Source organism: Diadema antillarum, unplaced genomic scaffold (genome assembly GCF_040938485.1).
Source record: "Diadema antillarum isolate AM-2024a unplaced genomic scaffold, OU_Dant_1.0 scf00000095, whole genome shotgun sequence".
NCBI lineage: Eukaryota > Metazoa > Echinodermata > Echinoidea > Diadematoida > Diadematidae > Diadema > Diadema antillarum.
Genome location: NW_027270984.1, coordinates 786953 through 796909, shown reverse-complemented (window position 1 = coordinate 796909; position 9957 = coordinate 786953). Strand labels below are relative to the sequence as shown.

General features: G+C 40.7%; 1 protein-coding gene across 1 annotated transcript in view; it reads right to left on the bottom strand.

Moving 5' to 3' along the window:
- Positions 1-7668: 7668 nt before the first annotated feature.
- Positions 7669-9957, bottom strand: part of LOC139718531 (voltage-gated delayed rectifier potassium channel KCNH8-like) — a 194914-nt gene continuing 192625 nt past the window's right edge. Inside the window, exon 18 of the mRNA XM_071630003.1 lies at positions 7669-9142. Coding sequence (XP_071486104.1) covers positions 8555-9142 — 588 coding nt within the window. The 3' untranslated portion in view covers positions 7669-8554. The remainder of the gene's footprint in view (positions 9143-9957) is intronic.

Below are 9957 nucleotides of genomic sequence, written 5' to 3'. Positions count from 1 at the left end.
CCAAAGAGAAGTTTTTTTGTTACAAAATTTTTCAGTCTGCCTCAGATATTCGTCAGTGTAAAGACAATGATAGACAATGATAAACCATACATTTATCATTGTCTATAGTATCATTGTCTTTAAACTGACGAAGGTCTGAGGCAGACCGAAAATTTTGTAATAAAAAAACTTCTCGTTGGATCCATGGCGTACTTGAGACTCTTTCTTCTTCTTATATATATATATATATATATATATATATATATATATATATATATATATATTGTATCATGTGTTACCAGTACGCTTTTCAATCTTTACTCTTCAGAGCAAATTCTCCTTGAGAATGGTCAAGGGTTACACTTTTAGACACCATTTCACAAGTCCAAGAAGAAAAGCATTACGGAAACAGCATACGCCTTTTTATTATCCCAATACTATACATGTACAAATAGGCAATACAAGCATTACTGTACATAATAGTTTCAGCCTTTTTACATGCAATATCTTTTTTTCTCTGTCCATATTTGGTATATACATAATGCATACTTTACTGTCGCATCACCTTCGTACAGTATATGAGTACAATCTTTGAGAAATATAGATAAACGCACGCTAAATGTATGCTACAACAAAGTTGAAGCAAAGAAATAAATACTGTTTTTTCTGGAAGTTTTGAGAAACAAAATTATCTACATCTAATTACAACAAGTCTCATTGTGGCTTGAATCTTTAAAGACTTGTCTACGTCCATTCTTGTACAGGAAACGTCCTCGTATTGATAACGAGTTTCAGATCTGCGACGCCAATCCAACGACGCAGTTATTATAGGCAAAGAATGTTGTTCTGCACATGCGCGGGACACCTGGTCCCATCGTCCAACCGTGGAGGAGGCGGGTCAAAAACATGAGCGTCACAGATCTTAAAGATGGATATCCACCAGGAGAAAATAGTTTGAGTGAAAAAAAAAAGCCCGAAGAAAAGCCAGTGAAAGCTCGAGCAAATTCTAATAAAAACTTTTTAAAAGAGTTATGATTCTCTTGACGTTGTGATCAATCAAACGCAAATGGGCAATTCTTTGATGTCACAAACAAGCTCACCCCCATTATTATGCTCTGTACTACAAGATAAGGAATTTTTATTTTCCCATCCAGTAAATTGTCCAATCTTACATCTGCCGTTAATTTAAAAAAAAAAATTGTAAATACACTTCTATACAACCCCGCATGTCCGTCGTCTGTCAATGACACACAAAAAGGGAGAGATTTTATGGAATTCAATGCATAGAGCAAATTAGCCTTTTGCAAAGGCAGCTCGCAGTAATATGAGGACATTACACAGACAGTGAACTCGCTCACATAGCGTGCGAGAGGAGAGCAGCTGCGAGATCAGATCGCTGCGTGCATGCGAGTCCACTGCTCGCTGTGTGCGAGTCCATTGCGAGCTGCCTTTGCAACAGGCTAAATGCAAATGGAAGGTGAGCTCACATGCTACATCACGGAGTTGCCAATTTGTGCTTGACTAATCACGATTTCAGAATATAATGACTTACTTAGTTTTCAGCAGAATCTGATCAAACTTTCACAATCTTGTTCCTTCCCTCTTTCGGCTTCTATTCACACAAGCTAGTTATCAATGTGGCTTTCCCTCTTTAAACTCACTACTGACAATCAAAAGATAAAAATACTGTTTTGTCTACAACTACAATCAGCCGAAGCACCTAACATTTTTGTTTCTTTCTTTTTTTGTGCTGGACAACGATGAGATTTTGGCCTCACTGTCTTGCCAAGAGATCATTCCTCTCAAGTAGGAGTAATGAGTCAGTGTAAAAATGGTAAATACATTGTATAACAAAGACATAAAACTTATACAAGCTGACATGGCTGCGCGAATATCAATCGAGGTATATAACAATTGCGCAATTACAAAATTAAAGAAACAAACACTAGAAGCCGAACTGTGCTAGAAGTACAGTACAAACTCTTCAAATTGACTTTCTGTCTTTCTGTCACGGATATGAAACAAACACTCCTAATCCTTTTTCCTCTTTTCCTCTCGTCTTTCATCTTATCATCATAACAATCATCTACCACTCATGACGAAATGTTGTCAATTCAATAACATCGATGGTCAAAGTTGGAAATGACACATTTTCGGGCCAACAGTGTTTCACAAAGAATTTATGTCGATCGTTAAACTTAAGATCGACATAAAATCAAGGTTTCAGTTTCTTAGCCTTTCAGAATCAACTTCAAATCGTTACTAGTATTTACAAGAAGAAAAATCCCTAGCCAAGTTCTCAGTACTTTTTTTTTATTGAATTTCCAAAAAATTAATTTTCATTTGGATGTAAGTATACACCGTTGAAGATACACACATCGTGGCGTAACAAAAATGTAAGTTGATTTACAGGTTAAGTTCTACTTAAATTCTTTGTAAAAACCCCACAGGACTGGCAATGTAATTATAATGATCAAATTATGCTATTAAAGATAAGCTGGCGAAAGTAAAAAGCTATAATTTAAATGGATGCCTATAGGCCCTAATTGTCATGCACACTCATCACGAAATGGGATATTTCGTTTTTCTTTCCAAGCGGCTTCGGCTGAAACGGACCTTGAAAGCCCAATTAAATTGCTGTTAGCACGGAGAAATATAGGCTATAGTCAGCAGTGTTTAGGTTCTACTGTCTTTGGAAGTTACACTGTACTGGATATATCTGCGATCTACAATTCACTCGATTTCAGTATCAGAAAATGTACTAGTAAATAGATGGACCTATTTTGGTTTTGTGAACAATTTCTTGCTAGCGGACAGCAAGTGCATAATATTGAGAGTGAAAAGGTCTACAAAACAGTAACCGCGGTTTCATTTTACATATGTATGAAGTCAAACCAAATACGATCAAGTTTATCAGCTAATTTATGACATGGAATCCTTCCTTCTTATTTATTTTCCATTACTTTTTCCTTTTGCATATAATCGTTGCTGCTATGTTAGGCAATCCTCAGACAAAGGAAGATGCATAATATGTTCTAGATACATCCTGAGGCGGATTTGGTTCTCGACCCGATGGGCGTGGATTTGAACATTGAACCGCCGCGCCGTAGAGAGCTCTAATCCGACGCTTTCAGAGCGGGTTTCACGTCAATATTTCGACGAATTATTTCTACAGGGTTTTCACATCGGCGCGCAGTACCATACACGGACTCAGCGGCAGTGTGAGATACCAATTGCTTGCAACGGGAGTGTGACTTGTTGAGAAAAGTGTCCTGTTTTTACGGCAGTCATGTAAAATCAATGAAGTAGAGAAAGGAGTATTTGCTGTCGAAGGCAAGGAAACGGATGCAAACAACCGGTAAGGATGGAATATTTTAAAAGTGGTTTTGACGTTCCTGGATGATGTTGATGGGCGAACGCAAAATATAAGGACGAAAATATTATGTAGTCCCACTCCTTTGCATTTGTTGTTGTAATTCAAAATCCCGGGCTATTGGTTTTTATTGTTGTTATGACGACTAGGGGGAACTATTCTGAACCCTTGCGTAGAACCCATGCGTAACTCTACTTTGCGCGAGCCACGGAGAAAAATAACAATATGTGAATTGTTTGCGTCATTAATGGTGTACGCTGTTTTCCAAGGTCTTATCGACATCGACATCATTATTTGTTTGTATGTCCCTTCTTTAAGACAGAACGTAAAAGATTTCTCGAAAAGTATTAAAGATAGTATCCTAACACATTTAAATATGATCAATTGTTCAATTCCACTAAGAAAAAGACTTTGTCAAACACTTCGAGGTTTTGTAAGGTTATAATGTCCTTTTTTCGTTAATTACTGTACTTTATCATTTCGTTTGATTTAGTTTATTTTATATACCCTTTGTGTGATTATTTGCATCAGGCAGTGCCTGCATTGTTCGTAATTCATGTGATAGATTTACATTTGTATAATATAACACACTTTTATGCAAATTGTATTTGAAAAGTATGTTGATATCTTGTATATATTTGTATTATACATGCATATTATGTTAATTCTTATTTGAAAATTTTCTATTTTGTGCATTTTCAATTGACATTGTACTCCCATACCCCATGAGGGTCGTTGAGTAATAAATCAAATTTCAAACTTCAAACTTCAAACCATCGGGGGGAACTATTTTGAGGGATTGACCAATCAGCGCGAACTTCCGGTGTCGCAAGTCTCTCTTTAAATCCGCTCTGGACGCTTAAATATCAATACACAGAACCTTGTATTTTACCGCGTTTACGTGTTTGGGTTGTAGAGCTTACTCGTCTCTCGACAACACGGCAGCTTTACAATTGCCGTGAACTTCAAGTAGGATAGAGAACGGACCGAAATAAGAATGGGTACAAAAGTCATAAGAAATCAATACCATTTCATGTATCAAATATTTCGCGATGTCACATGAATTCCAACCATTACCGTCATTTCTGGTGAGATGCCGCTTTGTTGTCCGATCAATCATTAATTCCTCCAAACTTGACATAAATTGTACATTTGGCAAGCCTACTCAGGTGTAGCGATTAATTTAAGGTGCAACAGGGAGGTCATGGTGACACAATAAGGATTAAGGAGATTAAGTAATCTCTGTTCCTGCGAAATAAGTATCCAGACTTTTGTGTCACATGCGCGCGTGCATATCATGAGAATGTATGGTATAAATAGCGCCCGGCTGGCGCCCGCCGCAATAGTTATATCATGCATTCAGCATCATACTCGTGCGCAACCGGCGGGACACCGCAATTAATGGCGGGTGTTTTGTCTAGCCGGATCGGTCCATATGTGGGACAGATGGCAATAATATGCTACGCTTTGGTTACATATAGATCTATGTACCGTATCAAAAGGAACATTCATCAAAAGGAAAAACAAAGCAAAACACGAAAATCCAAGTTAATGCAAATTCTGTTGTTCTGGTCATACACGCTATGCCCGTCGGTCCTATATACACTCCAGATTTTCACGATGTTACACGTTCGCAACTGCATTCACAGCTTTAATTGTAAGTGGTCCCTTCACGACATAATAGCCTTTGCTCACTCCCAATGTTTCGAGCTCTTACTTTACCCGCGGCTTGCATGACCCGCACGTAGTAACTCTGAGCGGTTGCACGGTGTGGTGCCCAGCCGCGTTCCATTGACGAACGGATCAGGTCTGGAATGCAGCTGCAAATATAAATCTATTTCACCTGGCTTTGACTGTTACCATGGTTATGAATGTAAACAAACATTATGCATCGAAATAGTCAACTAAGAGTTTAATATGCATAAAAGTTACCAAGTATGTTAACCAGTAATGACTCGGGTCCCATTAAGAGTAAGGTGAGGGGAATGATTTGATGTCCACGACCTAGAAGAAGTAACATTGATTTCCCCTTCCTTTGAAGTCCCCACTGATTAATGTCGATGTGTACAGGCAAAGCAGAGAAAGAGTATCATGACACATGATGATAGATCTAAGGTGATTTATAAGCGAAACGCTGTACGTCAGAATCGTTAAGGTGGCATACTAAGTGAAATGAAGAGTTTTTGGCACTTTGAACAACATTGTTGCCTTCAAGATGGAATCCATCAAACCAATCAGGTTTTCCCCACATCACCGATCAGTGCGAGACAAACACACGTTCAACTTTTTCTATCTCGAGTCACTGATAAATCATATACACATTGACTGCAAAATTACCGATAATGATTATATCGCACAAGACATCACTTAATGATGACAATATTACAAAATAACTATTCAGCTAACTCAGGTGTAGAAAACAGCAATAGAAAAACTGGTGCAAAAGTTTACTCTTTAACCAAAATGGTAAAAACAATTGATTCCCCTCATCTTTGACCTGCAACAACTCACGTCGTACATGTCGTAAGTGCACGAGCGTAGATTATCACGAATGGTCAACGCAATGCAATACAACGAAGACAAAAGCCATCGGTGTATTTTTACGTAATATTCTAACCACTTAGTGCTTATATTATCTGTAACAAATCGTCTCCATACGCGCATACAACGTTCGTTGAACGCTGGATATTTTCGAATCGTTTCGACGCGTCTTTGCGCGTAAAATGCAACGCTTTCACAGAAAGCTTGTGATCTGTATTTCTTTGTGTTTATGTGTGTGTGTGTGTGTGTGTGTGTGTGTGTGTGTGTGTTGGCTTCTAGTGCCAATTTTCTTCTGCTAATGATTAATCTGCCAAACCACTAGAACGAGAAGCTTGCCACAGAAACGCAAGACCGCAGAATATTGTCTAAAGTATTGGCTGAAAATGATTGACCACAACAACGCTCCGAGTATTCGAAGTATTTACGAGAGCTTCTCTCAAACTAAGCTTTAAGAAAGAGCAGATTAAAATAAAGATGGATGAACGAAATTAAATGTTCTCCGATATAAGCGACGGTGATCCTGCAATGAGTTACCTTGACGGTTTTGAGGCGAACCCATCAGAGCATATTCTTCTTCTTCTTTTTCTTAAACGCAAATATGAACCAAAAGTCTTTCCCCCTTTCCTGTTATCCAGAGACAGTTGCTTAAGGGGTATTTGACTAAAAAGAAGAAGTTTCGCTGAGTGTGGAACCTCGGGTAGTGGCCTAAAATATATTTGCTGATTAATACATTGTAGCAACATTATTAGCCCATCGGCAGGAAGGCGAGGCAGATTGATAAAAGTTCGCATATTGGACAGCATGAGCGCATGCGCTGAAATCTAGGGAAAACCCCCATTCAATCCAACATCCCACGGCGGTTTTACTGGACTGAAGAAGTGCCTGACTCAAACACCCGGGACTCATGAACTCTCCAAAGCGTAGGGAATAAAACAAAAGTAACAAATAAATGAACATCTAGATGACACTGGGGAATTTAGAGAAAAGTATGACACTTGGAATATCAGTCGACAAATCCAAAAATGAATACGTCATTGGAAATCTTTGAAGGTTTCCTTGGCGTTAGAACGTTGAGTGAAAGAAGGCTCAACGGTGCACCACGTATTTCCTAAGTATGTTCTTGCCATTTTATTCTCTTGAAAACGGTAATAACATGCTTACCGAAACGTCGGGAGTGGGTAGGCCCTTTTCGCGGCCACATACATACTCAAGAAAGAATAAGTGGCAAGCCGTTAAATCTTCCACCACTCCATACGCCACGTATTTAAGGTCAGTTTTCTAGTATACATTCAAATTAATGTCTATTTCAGTTATAGCAGGGGGGGGGGGGGGGCTTCAGTATGCCGAGCAACAGTTGATTAATAATGCACTGACATAGTAATGCACCTGACTCATTGCATAACCCATTGAATCATCTTCTCTTTTATTCTTGAAGCCACCCAGTAATTGCCGACATAAGTTACAGTGTTTTAAAACCGAATAGGCTTGTACGTATACTCAATGCATTTCCATATTTGAAATACACTTTGTATGCATTAGTTGTTGCTATGTCGAAAAAAAATTCAGAAAAAGCTCGAACAAGCTCAGGCAAAATATCTGTCACTGAGGTAAGCATAACATTTGAATATGTAAGTTATCGGGCATTTCGCATTATGTGGACATGTTTTATATGAGATGATAATTTGACAGCGTGGGAATTCATGGGTTGGCTCATCCAATTCATTCGCTGCACACCGGGATTCATTCGAAAACCACGAATAGCGCTGGTCAGCGAATACGTGCACCGAAATACACGCTCAACGGTAACTGTCGTCTCCAGCCGAGGTTCTTCGGCTGTGCGTGTACTTACACAGATATCAGTGATAAAACTGTACATAAATCGTTATGGGAATTCTCGAGAAAAGTATACTCGAACCGCGTCAGCCTTCTTACCCCGTGATGTCCAGGGCTACCGGGTCTTTCATTAGGGAGCTTTAGATTTGCGACGAGAACGTTAAGACGACGATTGCGTTCCCCGTTCTCCTCCCTCCTTGTATCTTGTTGCAAGGTTAAGCTGCGGGTTTCGCGAAGACGCAAGCTATGCAAAGTGAAATGGCGCCTCCATATGAACATTGCATCAAGTAGCTCTCTGCGTCGTGAATTTGAGAGGACGCTAAAATGGCCCACAACACGTCGTGAAAACTCAGACGGCGCAAAATCGATTTTGATAAGCGATTTAGCGCATGCGCAGAACGGTTTTCCCTCTGAACGTCCGCGTCCCGAAAATCTAAAGCTCCCTAAAATTTGCCACATTTGACGATTCCCTGATATCCTATAATTCATGTTTACTCCTTGTTTTAACTGCAAACAATATCAACGGCTTAAATCTCACCGTATGGAATCCTGTTCTTGCTTTATGCAAAATGAAATTTCTCTCATAAGAATACATTTCTGATGCTTTACCCATCAAGTCCATGAATCTAACGATCATTATAATGTGAGATAACAGGCTTCAGGTCTAAAAACGATATGTTAACTTATCTTCAAAAACAGCAGGTTTGGGGTGGATAACGAAGGAATAAAAATGAGCAAACATGATGCAGACATAGTCACATCTATATGATACAATAACTGACTAATGAGGAATGATTGAGATTGACTAATCGTCGATTGTTCGATCCTTCATAAATCTGTCCCATTTTCCGAGTCATAATCGAGCCGCTCCATGCTGATCGATTCCACCATGTTGCCATCAGGACCGTGGAATAGCACAAGAGAAGTTTGTCGCACGCTGGCTGCTGAGGAACTGGCGTCGTCCTTATCGGTACTCCCCCCTGCTGCGCCCCCACCACTACCCCGGCGTGATGGCCGCTCGAGAGTTGAGCTCGCGCTGGCGCTGTTGCTGCTAGCAGAAGCCATCGCGGCCGAAGTCAGAGCTGCTACGGTGGGTCCCATGGCACCCTCGGGGAGCTCAGGCATGCCGCCTCCTAAGCTCGTCTCCAGCACGCCGTCTTGTCGCTGCACGTGAATGATGTCCTCCTCGCCGCCCTGGCCGATCTTGACCGTCATCACGCAGGGCGTGGTCGGCGGGGGCGGGGGCGGTGGAAGACCTAGCGTGGCTGGGCCGTTCACGCTGGACGCACTGGCCCCCGCCACGTTCGTTCCCTGCTGTGCAGCAGACGAGGCGAGAGGAGAAATGACTTGGAGGAGTTTCACAACGGCGCGCAAATCCTGGCTTAAGTGTGATACGTCTCGACTTAGGTTCGATACCTGCAGAATACGAGGGAAAAAGACCCAGCAGTCGCTGAATTAGAGCTAATATCCTATCTTCACAACCAAAAGAAACTCATCACTCTATAGTAGGAACAGGATAAAGGACGAAAGGACAATTTGAAGGGCGAGGAGGAGAAAAGGAACCTCGTCGAAACTCCTTGGCTTCCTTCTTCAGAAAAAGGAAGCGACAGGCAAAGATAAAAAAAAACTGTTCAGAAAGTGCCTTTTTGTTCCAAAAATTGGCGCCTACGAAAGTTTAAAAGCCAAGTCCTCTGCAAGCTTCCTTATTTCTGTTCGCTATCACCTCAGCCCTAGCTCCCCGTCGGCCCCAGTCCTCCAAAGCATAGACAAGGGGGGTAGGGGCAACCTCGTTAACAAGTTTATTGGATCCTGTTGGTGTTAAACTCGGTTACTTCTTGTAGTGTAAGTGATAAAGGTTTATTGCCACGTGGTCTATACTGTCAGATGGTCTACTTCCCAGTTCGTCTAACACCACTATGGCTAAACTCACTTGGTCTACTATGAATTTGGTCTAATGCCCGTTTGGTCTACTTCTCACTTGGTCTAATGCCCGTTTGGTCTACTTCTCACTTGGTCTAATGCCCAGTTTGGTTACTTATCGTTTCGTCTAATGACCAGATGGTCTAATTGCAGTTTTGCCTCCTTGGACTTTTTCCCATTTTGTCTAATAAACTGTGGGTATTAGACAAAGTGGCCATAGCCCATCTGGGAGTAGACCAACTGGTAATGAGGCTAAGTGGCAATTGGACTAAATGGTCATTATATGAACTGGTTTTAGACGAAACAGGATT